Source organism: Oncorhynchus mykiss, chromosome 10 (assembly GCF_013265735.2).
Source record: "Oncorhynchus mykiss isolate Arlee chromosome 10, USDA_OmykA_1.1, whole genome shotgun sequence".
NCBI lineage: Eukaryota > Metazoa > Chordata > Actinopteri > Salmoniformes > Salmonidae > Oncorhynchus > Oncorhynchus mykiss.
In genome coordinates this window covers 81693120-81714277 of record NC_048574.1, presented here as the reverse complement: position 1 = coordinate 81714277, position 21158 = coordinate 81693120, and the positions used below count along the sequence as shown (strand labels likewise).

At 44.1% G+C, this 21158-nt stretch overlaps 1 protein-coding gene across 1 annotated transcript in view; it reads left to right on the top strand.

Annotated features, from left to right (window-relative positions):
• Positions 1–2010: 2010 nt before the first annotated feature.
• The window catches only part of LOC110516879 (thrombospondin type-1 domain-containing protein 4), a 26699-nt gene continuing 7551 nt past the window's right edge, over positions 2011–21158 (top strand). Inside the window, exons 1-6 of the mRNA XM_036989407.1 lie at positions 2011–2202; positions 6374–6503; positions 7171–7346; positions 9879–9987; positions 14120–14317; positions 17436–17565. Coding sequence (XP_036845302.1) covers positions 2062–2202; positions 6374–6503; positions 7171–7346; positions 9879–9987; positions 14120–14317; positions 17436–17565 — 884 coding nt within the window. The 5' untranslated portion in view covers positions 2011–2061. The remainder of the gene's footprint in view (positions 2203–6373; positions 6504–7170; positions 7347–9878; positions 9988–14119; positions 14318–17435; positions 17566–21158) is intronic.

Sequence of the window (21158 nt, the reverse complement as noted above, 5' to 3'; positions counted from 1 at the left end):
GTAATGATGCTAAACCAGGGCTCTGAAGGGTCCAAGATGCTGTGTTATAATGATGCTAAACCAGGGCTCTGAAGTGACCAAGATGCTGTACCGTAATGATGCTAAACCAGGGCTCTGAAGTGACCAAGATGCTGTACCGTAATGATGCTAAACCAGGGCTCTGAAGTATTTCCTTTTCTCCACTATTATCTCTTCAAGTCATGTTATTTTAGATAACGTCCTTAAATAAGCTGTTGTAAACATTACCATCTACGTTGGCGGCCATTTTGAATTCCGCGTCTCGGTTATTAAGTTTGAAATGAGCGACCACTTCTGGGATGTTTTCAAATGATCAGAGGAATGTTTGTACCAAATGTAATGCTTTTTATCTGTTGCACACCACAGTTTTTAATGGTCAAATACCAGCTTTCATGGCAGCTATTTAACATTTTTGAAATAACTTATTATTTTTGTACCTTTTATTTAACCAGGCAAGTCAGTTAAGAACTAATTCTTATTTTCAATGACGACCTAGGAACAGTGGAGTTAAACTGCCTTGTTCAGGGGCAGAATTATAGATTTTTACCTTGTCAGCTCGGGGGGATTCGATCTTGCAACCTTTCGGTTACCAGCCCAACACTCTAACCACTAGGCTACCTACCTCCTCTACACTCTAACCACTAGACTACCTGCCTCCTCTACACTCTAACCACTAGGCTACCTACCTCCTCTACACTCTAACCACTAGGCTAACTTGCTTCCTGGTTAAGTTTGCAATGAGCCCCCCTTCTGCAGACTTTGGGGAATACAGTGTTGTGTTGTTTGATTCTCTGCCAGTGAACTGACTGGAAACCTCTGAATCACTCTAATTGGTTCCTGATATGGCTGGTCCGTAGTGGGTTTGATTCTTAAAGGAGAGTGAATCATCAGGTGGTGGAGTGGTTCTGAATCACTCTAATTGGTTCCTGATATGGCTGGTCCATAGTGGTGTGTCATTTAATGGTTTGATTCTTAAAGGAGTGTGAATCATCAGGTGGTGGAGGGGTTCTGAATCAGACGTAACCAGCAGGCCTCCTGGGAAATGTGGTTCTGGAGGGGCAGGAGATCTGAGTGAGGAGGGGGGGAAGCCAGAGTGGTGGAGAGAAGAGAGGAGGGGGGGAGAGAGGAGGGGGGGAGCCAGAGTAGTGGAGAGATGAGAGGAGGGGGGGGAGAGAGGAGGGGGGGAGCCAGAGTAGTGGAGAGAAGAGAGGAGGGGGGAGAGAGGAGGGGGGAGCCAGAGTGTCTGGATGAGAGCTGATGTCCCCTCCACTCTGAGGGAGGAGAGCTGATGTCCCCTCCACTCTGTTGCTCTGTGGGACTCTGAGGGAGGAGGGCTGATGTCCCCTCCACTCTGTTGTTCCGTGGGACTCTGAGGGAGGAGAGCTGATGTTGGCAGGGTTTGGGGAGCACACCACAGGGCTCTGTCTGTCTTACAGGTCGCGTTGTATTCCTTGGAGAGGTGTTTTCACTGACGTTTTGGTGCCAAAGTGTTTGTAAACCCCCTCCTCTGTCTGAGAAGGATTGAGAAACAGAACGAAGAACATTGCCAGACAAATAAAGACTTGTCTGGAATTGACTGAGAACAGAGAGAGAGAGAGAGAGAGAGAGAGAGAGAGAGAGAGAGAGAGAGAGAGAGAGAGAGAGAGAGAGAGAGAGAGAGAGAGAGAGAGAGAGAGAGAGAGAGAGAGAGAGAGAGAGAGAGAGAGAGAGAGAGAGAGAGAGAGAGAGAGAGAGAGAGAGAGAGAGAGAGAGAGAGAGAGAGAGAGAGAGAGAGAGAGAGAGAGAGAGAGAGAGAGAGAGAGAGAGAGAGAGAGAGAGAGAGAGACACAGAGAGAGAGAGAGAGAGAGACCGAGAGAGAGACACAGAGAGAGAGAGAGAGAGAGAGACAGAGAGAGAGAGACCGAGAGAGAGAGACCGAGAGAGAGACCGAGAGAGAGAGAGACAGAGAGAGAGACGAGGGAGGGATGTTGTAAAAAGAGAGAGAACTCTCCCTCCCCTCCTCTCCTCCAGTGTGTGACTGGTCAGTCAGTCAGCTAGTCTCCATGGCAGAGTGGTGTCAGCAGCAGCGCGTGTCCTCACGGCCCGGTCTGATTCTCCTCAGACTCACCCTGGCTCTCTACCTCCTCTACCCGTCCTCGGGTGCTCTTCCGTGGGATAGACAGGCCAGCGGCTCCCCTGTGGAGGTAAGACGACCACACTAGCAGGTCATCTAGAACGCAATTCTCTACCACAACAATGTGTGTTACTTGTCAATCAGCTACTTGTTCCTCCTTCTACAGTAGGTAGTCAATCAGCTACTTGTTACTCCTGGTTCCTGCTTCTACAGTAGGTAGTCAATCAGCTACTTGTTACTCCTGGTTCCTCCTTCTACAGTAGGTAGTCAATCAGCAACTTGTTACTCCTGGTTCCTCCTTCTACAGTAGGTAGTCAATCAGCTACTTGTTACTCCTGGTTCCTCCTTCTACAGTAGGTAGTCAATCAGCAACTTGTTACTCCTGGTTCCTCCTTCTACAGTAGGTAGTCAATCAGCTACTTGTTACTCCTGGTTCCTCCTTCTACAGTAGGTAGTCAATCAGCTACTTGTTACTCCTGGTTCCTCCTTCTACAGTAGGTAGTCAATCAGCTACTTGTTACTCCTGGTTCCTCCTTCTACAGTAGGTAGTCAATCAGCTACTTGTTACTCCTGGTTCCTCCTTCTACAGTAGGTAGTCAATCAGCTACTTGTTACTCCTGATTCCTCCTTCTACAGTAGGTAGTCAATCAGCTACTTGTTACTCCTGGTTCCTCCTTCTACAGTAGGTAGTCAATCAGCAACTTGTTACTCCTGGTTCCTGCTTCTACAGTAGGTAGTCAATCAGCTACTTGTTACTCCTGGTTCCTCCTTCTACAGTAGGTAGTCAATCAGCTACTTGTTACTCCTGGTTCCTCCTTCTACAGTAGGTAGTCAATCAGCTACTTGTTACTCCTGGTTCCTCCTTCTACAGTAGGTAGTCAATCAGCAACTTGTTACTCCTGGTTCCTGCTTCTACAGTAGGTAGTCAATCAGCTACTTGTTACTCCTGGTTCCTCCTTCTACAGTAGGTAGTCAATCAGCTACTTGTTACTCCTGGTTCCTCCTTCTACAGTAGGTAGTCAATCAGCTACTTGTTACTCCTGGTTCCTCCTTCTACAGTAGGTAGTCAATCAGCAACTTGTTACTCCTGGTTCCTCCTTCTACAGTAGGTAGTCAATCAGCTACTTGTTACTCCTGGTTCCTCCTTCTACAGTAGGTAGTCAATCAGCTACTTGTTACTCCTGGTTCCTCCTTCTACAGTAGGTAGTCAATCAGCTACTTGTTACTCCTGGTTCCTCCTTCTACAGTAGGTAGTCAATCAGCAACTTGTTACTCCTGGTTCCTCCTTCTACAGTAGGTAGTCAATCAGCTACTTGTTACTCCTGATTCCTCCTTCTACAGTAGGTAGTCAATCAGCTACTTGTTACTCCTGGTTCCTCCTTCTACAGTAGGTAGTCAATCAGCAACTTGTTACTCCTGGTTCCTGCTTCTACAGTAGGTAGTCAATCAGCTACTTGTTACTCCTGGTTCCTCCTTCTACAGTAGGTAGTCAATCAGCTACTTGTTACTCCTGGTTCCTCCTTCTACAGTAGGTAGTCAATCAGCTACTTGTTACTCCTGGTTCCTCCTTCTACAGTAGGTAGTCAATCAGCAACTTGTTACTCCTGGTTCCTGCTTCTACAGTAGGTAGTCAATCAGCTACTTGTTACTCCTGGTTCCTCCTTCTACAGTAGGTAGTCAATCAGCTACTTGTTACTCCTGGTTCCTCCTTCTACAGTAGGTAGTCAATCAGCTACTTGTTACTCCTGGTTCCTCCTTCTACAGTAGGTAGTCAATCAGCTACTTGTTACTCCTGGTTCCTCCTTCTACAGTAGGTAGTCAATCAGCTACTTGTTACTCCTGGTTCCTCCTTCTACAGTAGGTAGTCAATCAGCTACTTGTTACTCCTGGTTCCTGCTTCTACAGTAGGTAGTCAATCAGCTACTTGTTACTCCCGGTTCCTCCTTCTACAGTAGGTAGTCAATCAGCTACTTGTTACTCCTGGTTCCTCCTTCTACAGTAGGTAGTCAATCAGCTACTTGCTACTCCTGGTTCCTCCTTCTACAGTAGGTAGTCAATGCCAATATGGTAGAGGTGCATGTAGGAATATGACTTTGGTTTACTTTCATTGCTGTATGTGTTGCTGTTATAATGTTAGATTAGGAGTTAGTTAGATTAGGAGTTAGTTAGATGAGGAGTTAGTTAGATTAGGAGGTAGTTAGATTAGGAGTTAGTTAGATTAGGAGTTAGTTAGATTATGAGGAGTTAGATTGGGAGTTAGTTAGATTAGGAGTTAGTTAGATTAGGAGTTAGTTAGTTTATGAGTTAGTTAGTTTAGGAGTTAGTAAGTTAGTTTAGGAGTTAGTTAGTTAGTTTAGGAGTTAGTTAGTTAGATTAGGAGTTAGTTGGTTAGATTAGGAGTTAGTTAGTTAGTTAGTTTAGGAGTTAGTTAGTTTAGGAGTTAGTTAGTTAGTTTAGGAGTTAGTTAGTTAGTTTAGGAGTTAGTTAGTTAGTTTAGGAGTTAGTTAGTTAGTTTAGGAGTTAGTTAGTTAGTTAGTTAGTTTAGGAGTTAGTTAGTTTAGGAGTTAGTTAGTTATTTTAGGAGTTAGTTAGTTAGTTTAGGAGTTAGTTAGTTAGATTAGGAGTTAGTTAGTTAGATTAGGAGTTAGTTAGTTAGATTAGGAGTTAGTTAGATTAGGAGTTAGTTAGTTTAGGAGTTAGTTAGTTTAGGAGTTAGTTAGTTAGTTTAGGAGTTAGTTAGTTAGATTAGGAGTTAGTTAGTTAGATTAGGAGTTAGTTAGTTAGATTAGGAGTTAGTTAGTTAGTTTAGGAGTTAGTTAGTTTAGGAGTTAGTTAGTTAGTTTAGGAGTTAGTTAGTTAGTTTAGGAGTTAGTTAGTTAGTTTAGGAGTTAGCTAGTTAGTTTAGGAGTTAGTTAGTTAGTTAGTTTAGGAGTTAGTTAGTTTAGGAGTTAGTTAGTTAGATTAGGAGTTAGTTAGTTAGTTTAGGAGTTAGTTGAAAGACTGTTTGGGTTTCTAATTGTTAGTAAACTGGCTGGCTTCCATAGCTGTCAGCTATTGTTGAAAAATAGTGTTTGTTGGTGTGTGTGAGTGTGAGTGTGTCGTGGAGTGTTGTGCTGGTATTAGTAGTGTGTGTGTGTGTCAGTCTGGTGAGAAGATCTATAGGAGAACGAGGCTCGTCTTAACGTCTGGAATGGAATCAATGGAACGGAGTCAAACATGTGGTCCTCATGTGTGTTTGATACCGTTCCATTGATTCCCTTCCAGCCGTTACAACGAGCCCTGTTCTCCTATAGATCCTCCCAGCAGCCTTAAAGGGAGACTTCACCCACTCATGGTTTTACTCACGGTGACGCTCGTCAGTCACTGCTGCTGGAACGAGTCCACTGTTCTGTGTGCGTGCCGGGGGTCTGTGTACTAATCGATCACAGATCCCAGATCTTTATCGTTCGTCAATAAAACATTGAACATCAGGAAAGAGGAAACCAAAAAACAACACAGAGTCGAGATGTACGACTAAATAAATAATAATACAAATATTGAAATCGTTTAAATAATAAAACACATCTGGAGTAGAGAGAACAGAAAGAGAGAGAGAGAGATAGAGAGTAGGGGGAACAGAAAGAGAGAGAGAGAGAGATAGAGAGTAGAGGGAACAGAAAGAGAGAGAGAGAGAGATAGAGAGTAGAGGGAACAGAAAGAGAGAGAGAGAGAGGGAACAGAAAGAGAGAGAGAGAGAGAGTAGAGGGAACAGAAAGAGAGAGAGAGAGAGTAGAGGGAACAGAAAGAGAGAGAGAGAGAGAGAGGGAACAGAAAGAGAGAGAGAGAGAGTAGAGGGAACAGAAAGAGAGAGAGAGAGAGAGAGTAGGGGGAACAGAAAGAGAGAGAGAGAGAGAGAGAGGGAACAGAAAGAGAGAGAGAGAGAGGGAACAGAAAGAGAGAGAGAGAGAGAGAGGGAACAGAAAGAGAGAGAGAGAGTAGAGGGAACAGAAAGAGAGAGTAGAGGGAACGGGAAGAGAGAGAGAGAGTAGAGGGAACAGAGAGAGAGAGAGGAAGAGAGTAGAGGGAACAGAAAGAGAGAGTAGAGGGAACGGGAAGAGAGAGAGAGACAGAGAGAGAGAGTAGAGGGAACGGGAAGAGAGAGCTTCAAAGCTCAAACACACTCGTCTCTTCTCTGTCCCTCACTTGTGTGTGTGTGTGTGTGTGTGTGTGTGTGTGTGTGTGTGTGTGTGTGTGTGTGTCAGGGCCATAAGGTGGTGAGTGGGACGTTCTCTCGACCGGTCCTCGTTGTGGGCTACCATAAAATAGTGGAGATACCAGCTGGAGCCACAGACATCAGGATACAGGAGTCTGTCAAGACCAGGAACTACCTGGGTAGGTACACACACACACACACACACACACACACACAGGGTGTGTGTAATAATAAGAGTAAAATTAAGAACAGAGTAGCAGCAGCAAATGAGTGTAAAAGTGTGTGTTTATTAGTGTGTGTATGTGTAATAATGTCATACACACACACACACTAAAACAGAGATCGCAAATAAGGTCCCTCTATCCAACTTCATGGGTTGGACTGAATTACAAATAATTTCCCTCTATTCCTTCTGTGTCATGTTGTGGTCGTACCGTACAGAGCTGTAGACTGAGTTAGTTCTGGGGTCATGTTGTGGTCGTACCGTACAGAGCTGTAGACTGAGTTAGTTCTGGGGTCATGTTGTGGTCGTACCGTACAGAGCTGTAGACTGAGTTAGTTCTATGGTCATGTTGTGGTCGTACCGTACCGTACAGAGCTGTAGACTGAGTTAGTTCTGGGGTCATGTTGTGGTCGTACCGTACCGTACAGAGCTGTAGACTGAGTTAGTTCTGGGGTCATGATGTGGTCGTACCGTACAGAGCTGTAGACTGAGTTAGTTCTGGGGTCATGTTGTGGTCGTACCGTACAGAGCTGTAGACTGAGTTAGTTCTATGGTCATGTTGTGGTCGTACCGTACAGAGCTGTAGACTGAGTAAGTTCTGTGGTCATGTTGTGGTCGTACAGCGCTGAGGACTCAGAGTGGAGTCTCCATCATCAACGGCAACTGGGCGATCGACCGCCCGGGCCTGATCGTTGCAGTTGGAACCCGGCTGACATATCGGCGACCCAACGAGATCCGGTCCAGAACCGGAGAGTCCATCACCGCACCGGGACCCACCACGGAGGAGTTACATCTATACGTAAGACACACACAGTTATCTATTATATATATATACACAGTGCCTTGCGAAAGTATTCAGCCCCCTTGAACTTTGCGACCTTTTGCCACATTTCAGGCTTCAAACATGAAGATATAAAACTGTATTTTCTGTGAAGAATCAACAACAAGTGGGACACAATCATGAAGTGGAACGACATTTATTGGATATTTCAAACTTTTTTAACAAATCAAAAACTGAAAAATTGGCCGTGCAAAATTATTCAGCCCCTTTACTTTCAGTGCAGCAAACTCTCTCCAGAAGTTCAGTGAGGATCTCTGAATGATCCAATGTTGACCTAAATGACTAATGATGATAAATACAATCCACCTGTGTGTAATCAAGTCTCCGTATAAATGCACCTGCACTGTGATAGTCTCAGAGGTCCGTCAAAAGCGCAGAGAGCATCATGAAGAACAAGGAACACACCAGGCAGGTCCGAGATACTGTTGTGAAGAAGTTTAAAGCCGGATTTGGATACAAAAAGATTTCCCAAGCTTTAAACATCCCAAGGAGCACTGTGCAAGCGATAATATTGAAATGGAAGGAGTATCAGACCACTGCAAATCTACCAAGACCTGGCCGTCCCTCTAAACTTTCAGCTCATACAAGGAGAAGACTGATCAGAGATGCAGCCAAGAGGCCCATGATCACTCTGGATGAACTGCAGAGATCTACAGCTGAGGTGGGAGACTCTGTCCATAGGACAACAATCAGTCGTATATTGCACAAATCTGGCCTTTATGGAAGAGTGGCAAGAAGAAAGCCATTTCTTAAAGATATCCATAAAAAGTGTTGTTTAAAGTTTGCCACAAGCCACCTGGGAGACACACCAAACATGTGGAAGAAGGTGCTCTGGTCAGATGAAACCAAAATTGAACTTTTTGGCAACAATGCAAAACGTTATGTTTGGCGTAAAAGCAACACAGCTCATCACCCTGAACACACCATCCCCACTGTCAAACATGGTGGTGGCAGCATCATGGTTTGGGCCTGCTTTTCTTCAGCAGGGACAGGGAAGATGGTTAAAATTGATGGGAAGATGGATGGAGGCAAATACAGGACCATTCTGGAAGAAAACCTGATGGAGTCTGCAAAAGACCTGAGACTGGGACGGAGATTTGTCTTCCAACAAGACAATGATCCAAAACATAAAGCAAAATCTACAATGGAATGGTTCAAAAATAAACATATCCAGGTGTTAGAATGGCCAAGTCAAAGTCCAGACCTGAATCCAATCGAGAATCTGTGGAAAGAACTGAAAACTGCTGTTCACAAATGCTCTCCATCCAACCTCACTGAGCACGAGCTGTTTTGCAAGGAGGAATGGGAAAAAAATTCAGTCTCTCGATGTGCAAAACTGATAGAGACATACCCCAAGCGACTTACAGCTGTAATTGCAGCAAAAGGTGGCGCTACAAACTATTAACTTAAGGGGGCTGAATAATTTTGCACGCCCAATTTTTCAGTTTTTGATTTGTTAAAAAAGTTTGAAATATCCAATAAATGTCGTTCCACTTCATGATTGTGTCCCACTTGTTGTTGATTCTTCACAAAAAAATACAGTTTTATATCTTTATGTTTGAAGCCTGAAATGTGGCAAAAGGTCGCAAAGTTCAAGGGGGCCGAATACTTTCGCAAGGCACTGTATATACACAATTATCTATTTATATATCTATAATCTATATATACACAGTTATCTATTTATATATCTATATATACACAGTTATCTATTTATATATATATATATATATATATATATATATACACAATTATCTATTTATATATATATCTATACATACATACATACATACATACATACAGTGGGGCAAAAAAGTATTTAGTCAGCCACCAATTGTGCAAGTTCTCCCACTTAAAAAGATGAGAGAGGCCTGTAATTTTCATCATAGGTACACTTCAACTATATAGATATATAAGTTACAGGTCTGTGAGAGCCAGAAATCTTGCTTGTTTGTAGGTGACCAAATACTTATTTTCCACCATAATTTCATAAAAAATCCTACGTTGTGATTTTCTGGATTTTTTTTCTCATTTTGTCTGTCATAGTTGAAGTGTACCTATGATGAAACTTACAGGCCTCTCTCCTCTTTTTAAGTTTGAGAACACAGTTATCTATTTATATATCTATATATATATATACACAGTTATCTATTTATATCCTAGTTTGTATTATGAGTAAAGCCCCCCCCCCTCTCTCTCTCTCTCTCTCTCTCTCTCTCTCTCTCTCTCTCTCTCTCTCTCTCGTTCTCCACCTCTCTCTCGCTCTCCTCTCGGCCTCCACCTCTCTCTCTCTCTCTCTCTCTCGTTCTCCACCTCTCTCTCTCTCTCCTCTCGGCCTCCACCTCTCTCTCTCTCCTCTCGGCCTCCACCTCTCTTTCTCTCTCTCCACCTCTCTCTCACTCCACCTCTCTCTCTCTCTCTCCTCTCTCTCTCTCCTCTCGTTCTCCACCTCTCTCGTTCTCCACCTCTCTCTCTCCTCTCTCTCCACCTCAGTTGATCTATCAGCAGCCTGGTCCCAGTGTGTATTATGAGTACAGCCTTCCTCTTCAAGACACACACACGAGCACCGAGCCTCACACACACCCCGCCATACTGCCCCTGGGTGAGTACACTCACACACACACACACACACACACACACACACACACACACACACACGATGCAGAGTTAACAAATAAAATAGTGACCGAGCAATAAAATACACTACATGTCCATAAGTATATGGACACCTGCTGGTCCACTAGACTGGAGCCTCACTACATGTTCATAAGTATGTGGACACCTGCTGGTCCACTAAACTGGAGCCTCACTACATGTCCATAAGTATGTGGACACCTGCTGGTCCACTAAACTGGAGCCTCACTACATGTCCATAAGTATGTGGACACCTGCTGGTCCACTAAACTGGAGCCACACTACATGTCCATAAGTATATGGACACCTGCTGGTCCACTAGACTGGAGCCACACTACATGTCCATAAGTATGTGGACACCTGCTGGTCCACTAGACTGGAGCCACACTACATGTCCATAAGTATGTGGACACCTGCTGGTCCACTAGACTGGGACCACACGTGTGACTAGACATCAGGATAGATAATAATAATAAGGTATTTGAGGTAGATAAGGGTAAAGTGACGTTTTCTATGGCAATACTTAACAACTGGTATGAAAACAGAGTTCAGTTGGATTTGAGTTGATTTGATTTGTGTGCAAATAAACAACAAAAGAAAACGCACAAAAAATACACAGTTCAAAAAATACAGGTGTTGAACCTTAATTTGACCAGTAATTGTTGCAGCCAAATATTCCTGCAACAACAGGATTTGAACGTTTAGTCCATAATATTGCTTGATCAGTGGTTAGGCGCATAATGTTCTGAGAACCATATGTTTCTTATCGAGCTTGGTGAGAGTGTGGTTGTTCTCTGGTTATTTTGAATACAAACCTTCCCACAACGTTCTGGGAACGGTGCAGGGTAGCTGCTTTTGGAACATTCACACCACATTTCAGGAACTTTACCCCTAAAAAAACACATTTCAGGAACTTTACCCCTAAAAAAACACATTTCAGGAACTTTACCCCTAAAAAAACACATTTCAGGAACTTTACCCCTAAAAAAACACATTTCAGGAACTTTACCCCTAAAAAACACATTTCAGGAACTTTACCCCTAAAAAAACACATTTCAGGAACTTTACCCCTAAAAAAACACATTTCAGGAACTTTACCCCTAAAAAAACACATTTCAGGAACTTTACAACTTTACCCCTAAAAAAAACACATTTCAGGAACTTTACCCCTAAAAAAACACATTTCAGGAACTTTACCCCTAAAAAAAACACATTTCAGGAACTTTACCCCTAAAAAAACACATTTCAGGAACTTTAACCCCCCCAAAAAAACGTTATTTTCTTGTTTTTTCAGTACTTTAAACAGAACGTTTCCTAAAAAAGTTCAACTAAGGTTGAATACTAATTGTTACGAGTGAGATTCCAGTAACCAATCATATTATATTATATTGCTATTGATACGTATAAGTTGACAGCTATTTGCAAATCAGCTGACAGAAGCTGCGTGACGAGCAGTTTATTTTGAGCCAATCAAAACTCAATATTCTCGAGCAGTTTATTTTGAGCCAATCAAAACTCAATATTCTCGAGCAGTTTATTCTGAGCCAATCAAAACTGAATAATCTCGAGCAGTTTATTTTGAGCCAATCAAAACTCAATATTCTCGAGCAGTTTATTCTGAGCCAATCAAAACTCAATATTCTCGAGCAGTTTATTTTGAGCCAATCAAAACTCAATATTCTCTTAGTCCCTCTCCTCACCTCACGTTTATACACCAGTTGGCGCCAACATGCAACCAAATAAAAAGAAGAAGAATGAACTAGAGAGCTACCGCAATTCCACGGAAGAAAAACTAAGTTTCAAATCGTTGAGAAGTTGTTTAAAAAAACTGAACTAAAAAAAGAGAGAGAATTGGATATTAATTAACATTCATCTATACAAACGTTTGGTGAAGGGATTGAAGGGAAAGATTAAAGGCAGGATTTGGCCCAGGGGGTTGTTTTTTCAGAGTACGGATTCATTTTCCACCAAGGATGGCGAGCCGCCCGAACCCCGGACTTCAATAAGAAGATTTGCATGCAAATATTTATTTTCCCCTCACCTCTCCACCTCTCATCCCCTTTTCATGTACCACCCCTCACCTCTCATCCCTTTATTCATGTACCACCCCTCACCTCTCCACCTCTCATCCCCTTTTCATGTACCACCCCTCACCTCCTCCTCTCATCCCCTTTTCATGACCCACCCCTCACCTCTCATCCCCTTTTCATGTACCACCCCTCACCTCTCATCCCTTTTCATGTACCACCCTCACCTCTCCACCTCTCATCCCCTTTTCATGTACCTCCCCTCACCTCTCCACCTCTCATCCCTTATTCATGTACCGCCCCTCACCTCTCATCCCTTTATTCATGACCCACCCCTCACCTCTCATCCTCTCATCCCCTTTTCATGTACCGCCCCTCACCTCTCATCCCTTTATTCATGACCCACCCCTCACCTCTCCACCTCTCATCCCCTTTTCATGTACCACCCCTCACCTCTCATCCTCTCATCCCCTTTTCATGTACCACCCCTCACCTCTCCTCCTCTCATCCCCTTTTCATGTACCACCCCTCACCTCTCCTCCTCTCATCCCCTTTTCATGTACCACCCCTCACCCCTCCTCCCTTTATTCATGACCCACCCCTCACCTCTCCTCCTCTCATCCCTTATCATGTGCCACCCCTCACCTCTCATCCCTTTATTCATGACCCACCCCTCACCTCTCCTCCTCTCATCCCCTTTTCATGCACCACCCCTCACCTCTCATCCCTTTATTCATGTACCACCCTCACCTCTCCTCCTCTCATCCCCTTTTCATGTACCACCCCTCACCTCTCATCCCTTTATTCATGACCCACCCCTCACCTCTCCCCCTCTCATCCCTTATCATGTACCACCCCTCACCTCTCATCCCTTTATTCATGACCCACCCCTCACCTCTCCTCCCCTTTTCATGTACCACCCCTCACCTCTCATCCCTTTATTCATGACCCACCCTCACCTCTCCTCCTCTCATCCCTTATCATGTACCACCCCTCACCTCTCATCCCTTTATTCATGACCCACCCCTCACCTCTCCCCCTCTCATCCCTTATCATGTACCACCCCTCACCTCTCATCCCTTTATTCATGACCCACCCCTCACCTCTCATCCCCTTTTCATGTACCACCCCTCACCTCTCATCCTCTCATCCCGTATTCATGTACCACCCCTCCCCTCTCCACCTCTCATCCCTTTTCATGTACCACCCCTCACCTCTCATCCCTTTATTCATGACCCACCCCTCACCTCTCCTCCTCTCATCCCTTATCATGTACCACCCCTCACCTCTCATCCCTTTATTCATGACCCACCCCTCACCTCTCCTCCTCTCATCCCTTATCATGTACCACCCCTCACCTCTCATCCCTTTATTCATGACCCACCCCTCACCTCTCCACCTCTCAACCCCTTTTCATGTACCACCCCTCACCTCTCATCCCTTTATTCATGACCCACCCCTCACCTCTCCTCCTCTCATCCCTTATCATGTACCACCCCTCACCTCTCATCCCTTTATTCATGACCCACCCCTCACCTCTCCTCCTCATCCCTTATCATGTACCACCCCTCACCTCTCATCCCTTTATTCATGACCTACCCCTCACCTCTCATCCCTTTATTCATGACCCACCCCTCACCTCTCCACCTCTCATCCCTTTATTCATGACCCGCCCCTCACCTCTCCTCCTCTCATCCCTTATCATGTACCACCCCTCACCTCTCATCCCTTTATTCATGACCCACCCCTCACCTCTGCTCCTCTCATCCCTTATCATGTACCACCCCTCACCTCTCATCCCTTTATTCATGACCTACCCCTCACCTCTCATCCCTTTATTCATGACCCACCCCTCACCTCTCCACCTCTCATCCCTTTATTCATGACCCGCCCCTCACCTCTCCTCCTCTCATCCCTTTATTCATGACCCACCCCTCACCTCTCCTCCTCTCATCCCTTATCATGTACCGCCCCTCACCTCTCCTCCTCTCATCCCCCCTCTCTCTCATCCTCCTCTCTCTCATCCCCCTCTCTCCCTCATCCCCTTCTCTCTCACACCCCCGCTCTCTCTAGTTGAGACTGTTGGCCCCACCTACTCAGGAAGCGATGATGTCACCAGTGGACTGGGCGTGGTCATTAATGATGTCGGTAGTGGGAAAGGCCATCCCAACCAAGTGCCCTCTGACCCTGTGGTGAACCCTGACCTCTTGGCTCCTTCCTACGGCTGGATCAGCAGCGGCCACACAGCCTGCAACACCTCCTGTGGTGGGGGTGAGGACCTACAGTCAATCAGACACACTGACACACACAGATGCACTATCACTATTAACACCTGATGTGAGATCAGACCAGGTAGAGGCAACTATACTGTAGTTAGATTATCACCTGAGATCAGACCAGGTAGAGACAACTTTACTGTAGTTAGATTAACACCTGAGATCAGACCAGGTAGAGACAACTATACTGTAGTTAGATTAACACCTGAGATCAGACCAGGTAGAGGCAACTATACTGTAGTTAGATTATCACCTGAGATCAGACCAGGTAGAGACAACTTTACTGTAGTTAGATTAACACCTGAGATCAGACCAGGTAGAGACAACTATACTGTAGTTAGATAAACACCTGACCTGAGATCAGACCAGGTAGAGACAACTATACTGTAGTTAGGTTAACACCTGAGATCAGACCAGGTAGAGACAACTATACTGTAGTTAGATTAACACCTGAGATCAGACCAGGTAGAGACAACTATACTGTAGTTAGATTAACACCTGAGATCAGACCAGGTAGAGACAACTATACTGTAGTTAGATAAACACCTGACCTGAGATCAGACCAGGTAGAGACAACTATACTGTAGTTAGGTTAACACCTGAGATCAGACCAGGTAGAGACAACTATACTGTAGTTAGATTAACACCTGACCTGAGATCAGACCAGGTAGAGACAACTATACTGTAGTTAGATTAACACCTGAGATCAGACCAGGTAGAGACAACTATACTGTAGTTAGATTAACACCTGAGATCAGAACAAGTAGAGACAACTATACTGTAGTTAGATTAACACCTGACCTGAGATCAGACCAGGTAGAAACAACTATACTGTAGTTAGATTAACACCTGAGATCAGACCAAGTAGAGACAACTTTACTGTAGTTACACCTGACCTGAGATCAGAGCAGGTAGAGACAACTATACTGTAGTTAGATTAACACATGACCTGAGATCAGACCAGGTAGAGACAACTATAATGTAGTTAGATTAACACCTGAGATCAGACCAAGTAGAGACAACTATACTGTAGTTAGATTAACACCTAAGATCAGACCAGGTAGAGACAACTATACTGTAGTTAGATTAACACCTGAGATCAGACCAGGTAGAAACAACTATACTGTAGTTAGATTAACACCTGAGATCAGACCAAGTAGAGACAACTTTACTGTAGTTACACCTGACCTGAGATCAGAGCAGGTAGAGACAACTATACTGTAGTTAGATTAACACCTGACCTGAGATCAGACCAGGTAGAGACAACTATACTGTAGTTAGATTAACACCTGAGATCAGACCAGGTAGAGGCAACTATACTGTAGTTAGATTAACACCTGAGATCAGACCAGGTAGAGACAACTATACTGTAGTTAGATTAACACCTGAGATCAGACCAGGTAGAGACAACTATACTGTAGTTAGATTAACACCTGAGATCAGACCAGGTAGAGACAACTATACTGTAGTTAGATAAACACCTGACCTGAGATCAGACCAGGTAGAGACAACTATACTGTAGTTAGGTTAACACCTGAGATCAGACCAGGTAGAGACAACTATACTGTAGTTAGATTAACACCTGACCTGAGATCAGACCAGGTAGAGACAACTATACTGTAGTTAGATTAACACCTGAGATCAGACCAGGTAGAGACAACTATACTGTAGTTAGATTAACACCTGAGATCAGAACAAGTAGAGACAACTATACTGTAGTTAGATTAACACCTGACCTGAGATCAGACCAGGTAGAAACAACTATACTGTAGTTAGATTAACACCTGAGATCAGACCAAGTAGAGACAACTTTACTGTAGTTACACCTGACCTGAGATCAGAGCAGGTAGAGACAACTATACTGTAGTTAGATTAACACATGACCTGAGATCAGACCAGGTAGAGACAACTATAATGTAGTTAGATTAACACCTGAGATCAGACCAGGTAGAGACAACTATACTGTAGTTAGATTAACACCTGAGATCAGACCAAGTAGAGACAACTATACTGTAGTTAGATTAACACCTGAGATCAGACCAGGTAGAGACAACTATACTGTAGTTAGATTAACACCTGAGATCAGACCAGGTAGAAACAACTATACTGTAGTTAGATTAACACCTGAGATCAGACCAAGTAGAGACAACTTTACTGTAGTTACACCTGACCTGAGATCAGAGCAGGTAGAGACAACTATACTGTAGTTAGATTAACACCTGACCTGAGATCAGACCAGGTAGAGACAACTATACTGTAGTTAGATTAACACCTGAGATCAGACCAGGTAGAGGCAACTATACTGTAGTTAGATTAACACCTGAGATCAGACCAGGTAGAGACAACTATACTGTAGTTAGATTAACACCTGACCTGAGATCAGACCAGGTAGAGACAACTATATTGTAGTTAGATTAACACCTGAGATCAGACCAGGTAGAGACAACTATACTGTAGTTAGATTAACACCTGAGATCAGACCAGGTAGAGACAACTATACTGTAGTTAGATTAACACCTGAGATCAGACCAGGTAGAGACAACTTTACTGTAGTTAGATTAACACCTGAGATCAGACCAGGTAGAGACAACTATACTGTAGTTAGATTAACACCTGAGATGAGACCAGGTAGAGACAACTATACTGTAGTTAGATTAACACCTGAGATCAGACCAGGTAGAGACAACTATACTGTAGTTAGATTAACACCTGAGATCAGACCAGGTAGAGACAACTATACTGTAGTTAGATTAACACCTGAGATCAGACCAAGTAGAGACAACTTTACTGTAGTTACACCTGACCTGAGATCAGAGCAGGTAGAGACAACTATACTGTAGTTAGATTAACACCTGACATGAGATCAGACCAGGTAGAGACAACTATACTGTAGTTAGATTAACACCTGAGATCAGACCAGGTAGAGGCAACTATACTGTAGTTAGATTAACACCTGAGATCAGACCAGGTAGAGACAACTATACTTTAGTTAGATTAACACCTGGCCTGAGATCAGTAATACGTTGTTTTTCCAATGTATTTCACATAGAGCCCCCTAGGTATGTGATTGCTCTTTCTCTCTCTTTTCTTGTGTGTGTGTGTGTGTGTCTCAGGTAGACACCAGGTGTTGTGGGTGTGTGTGGAGACTGAGAGCCAGACCACAGTACCAGGTGACCTCTGTAGCCACGCCCAGCGACCCCAAAACCAGGAAGTGGTCTGCAACATCCAGCCTTGTCCCGCCTTGTGAGTCACACGCACACTGAGACACACTCCCACTAAAGCCTTGCTTTAACAAAGTTAACCATTTTCACTGTAGTGTCCAAAACGTCTTTCAAGCTGTCAGGCATTCCCTTGGCAGCAAGAGCCTCTCGGTGGATGCTGCAGTGGACCTAAGAGCCTCTCGGTGGATGCTGCAGTGGACCTAAGAGCCTCTCGGTGGATGCTGCAGTGGACCTAAGAGCCTCTCGGTGGATGCTGCAGTGTACCCAAGAGCCTCTCGGTGGATGCTGCAGTGTACCCAAGTGGCATCGGGAGCAACTGCTTGCACGCGCGTTACGACTCCACTATGTCTCCCTGTTATGGCTTTTGCGCCATCAGTACAGACACCAACACATCTTGACCACCAAAGTCCATCTGATGTCACAAAGCTGTCCAGTACTTTAAAAATATCCTCTCCTGTTGTCCTGGTTTCCAGTGGTTTACAGAAGAGGTCTTCCTTAATTGACCCCCCATAAACGTAACAGACATATACCAGGAGCTGTGCCAGGCCCACCACGTCTGTTGACTCATCCAGCTGTAACAGACATATACCAGGAGCTGTGCCAGGCCCACCACGTCTGTTGACTCATCCAGCTGTAACAGACATATACCAGGAGCTGTGCCAGGCCTGTTGACTCATCCAGCTGTAACAGACATATACCAGGAGCTGTGCCAGGCCTGTTGACTCATCCAGCTGTAACAGACATACAGTGCCTTGCGAAAGTATTCGGCCCCCTTGAACTTTGCGACCTTTTGCCACATTTCAGGCTTCAAACATAAAGATATAAAACTGTATTTTTTTTGTGAAGAATCAACAACAAGTGGGACACAATCATGAAGTGGAACGACATTTATTGGATATTTCAAACTTTTTTAACAAATCAAAAACTGAAAAATTGGGCGTGCAAAATTATTCAGCCCCCTTAAGTTAATAGTTTGTAGCGCCACCTTTTGCTGCGATTACAGCTGTAAGTCGCTTGGGGTATGTCTCTATCAGTTTTGCACATCGAGAGACTGACATTTTTTCCCATTCCTCCTTGCAAAACAGCTCGAGCTCAGTGAGGTTGGATGGAGAGCATTTGTGAACAGCAGTTTTCAGTTCTTTCCACAGATTCTCGATTGGATTCAGGTCTGGACTTTGACTTGGCCATTCTAACACCTGGATATGTTTATTTTTGAACCATTCCATTGTAGATTTTGCTTTATGTTTTGGATCATTGTCTTGTTGGAAGACAAATCTCCGTCCCAGTCTCAGGTCTTTTGCAGACTCCATCAGGTTTTCTTCCAGAATGGTCCTGTATTTGGCTCCATCCATCTTCCCATCAATTTTAACCATCTTCCCTGTCCCTGCTGAAGAAAAGCAGGCCCAAACCATGATGCTGCCACCACCATGTTTGACAGTGGGGATGGTGTGTTCAGCTGTGTTGCTTTTACGCCAAACATAACGTTTTGCATTGTTGCCAAAAAGTTCCATTTTGGTTTCATCTGACCAGAGCACCTTCTTCCACATGTTTGGTGTGTCTCCCAGGTGGCTTGTGGCAAACTTTAAACAACACTTTTTATGGATATCTTTAAGAAATGGCTTTCTTCTTGCCACTCTTCCATAAAGGCCAGATTTGTGCAATATACAACTGATTGTTGTCCTATGGACAGAGTCTCCCACCTCAGCTGTAGATCTCTGCAGTTCATCCAGAGTGATCATGAGCCTCTTGGCTGCATCTCTGATCAGTCTTCTCCTTGTATGAGCTGAAAGTTTAGAGGGACGGCCAGGTCTTGGTAGATTTGCAGTGGTCTGATACTCCTTCCATTTCAATATTATCGCTTGCACAGTGCTCCTTGGGATGTTTAAAGCTTGGGAAATCTTTTTGTATCCAAATCCGGCTTTAAACTTCTTCACAACAGTATCTCGGACCTGCCTGGTGTGTTCCTTGTTCTTCATGATGCTCTCTGCGCTTTTGACGGACCTCTGAGACTATCACAGTGCAGGTGCATTTATACGGAGACTTGATTACACACAGGCGGATTGTATTTATCATCATTAGTCATTTAGGTCAACATTGGATCATTCAGAGATCCTCACTGAACTTCTGGAGAGAGTTTGCTGCACTGAAAGTAAAGGGGCTGAATAATTTTGCACGCCCAATTTTTCAGTTTTTGATTTGTTAAAAAAGTTTGAAATATCCAATAAATGTCGTTCCACTTCATGATTGTGTCCCACTTGTTGTTGATTCTTCACAAAAAAATACAGTTTTATATCTTTATGTTTGAAGCCTGAAATGTGGCAAAAGGTCGCAAAGTTCAAGGGGGCCGAATACTTTCGCAAGGCACTGTACCAGGAGCTGTGCCAGGCCCACCATGTCTGTTGACTCATCCAGCTGTAACAGACATATACCAGGAGCTGTGCCAGGTCTGTTGACTCATCCAGCTGTAACATACATATACCAGGAGCTGTGCCAGGCCTGTTGACTCATCCAGCTGTAACAGACATGTACCAGGAGCTGTGCCAGGCCCACCACGTCTGTTGACTCATCCAGCTGTAACAGACATATACCAGGAGCTGTGCCAGGTCCGCCACGTTTGGTGACTCATCCAGCTGTAACACATATAATTCACTGGCTGTTGTGTGAAGCAGTAATTGTTTCAAAACATCTCCTGCCATGTCACTGATGAGTTGTGAAACAGGGTTGTTTGATGAAGACATTGCATGAATAGTTTTTTGGGGTCTTTCCCCCAGCATTGTCCCAGTCATATCCGCGGCAACAGGAAGAATGAAGTTCTCCACAATAGTATGGGGCTTTCCTGTCCCAGCCAGTCCTCCACAATAGTATGGGGCTTTCCTGTCCCAGCCAGTCCTCCACAGTAGTATGGGGCTTGCCTGTCCTAGCCCCCCGGTAGCTCACCATATAAGATGTTTCTAGTCCCTTCTTATTAATGGTATCTGTTGCTTTTATACATGTCTTACTACCTGAAAGTCCTCTTTATTCTCGCTCAAAACACTCCTGTGGTTTATTTTTCAAATGGTCATGTTTCGTTTCTAAATGTCTGCGCAAGACTGAAGGTTTCCTGTGAGAGAGTAACGGTTAATGTGATTGGATGAGTAAACGGTTAATGTGATTGGATGAGTAACGGTTAATGTGATTGGATGAGTAACGGTTCACGTGATTGGATGAGTAACGGTTAATGTGATTGGATGAGTAACGGCTAATGTGATTGGATGAGTAACGGTTAATGTGATTGGATGAGTAACGGTTAATGTGATTGGATGAGTAACGGTTAATGTGATTGGATGAGTAACGGCTAATGTGATTGGATGAGTAACGGTTAATGTGATTGGATGAGTAACGGTTAATGTGATTGGATGAGTAACGGTTAATGTGATTGGATGAGTAACGGTTAACGTGATTGGATGAGTAACGGCTAATGTGATTGGATGAGTAACGGTTAATTTGATTGGATGAGTAACGGTTAATGTGATTGGATGAGTAACGGCTAACGTGATTGGATGAGTAACGGTTAACGTGATTGGATGAGTAACGGCTAATATGATTGGATGAGTAACGGTTAATGTGATTGGATGA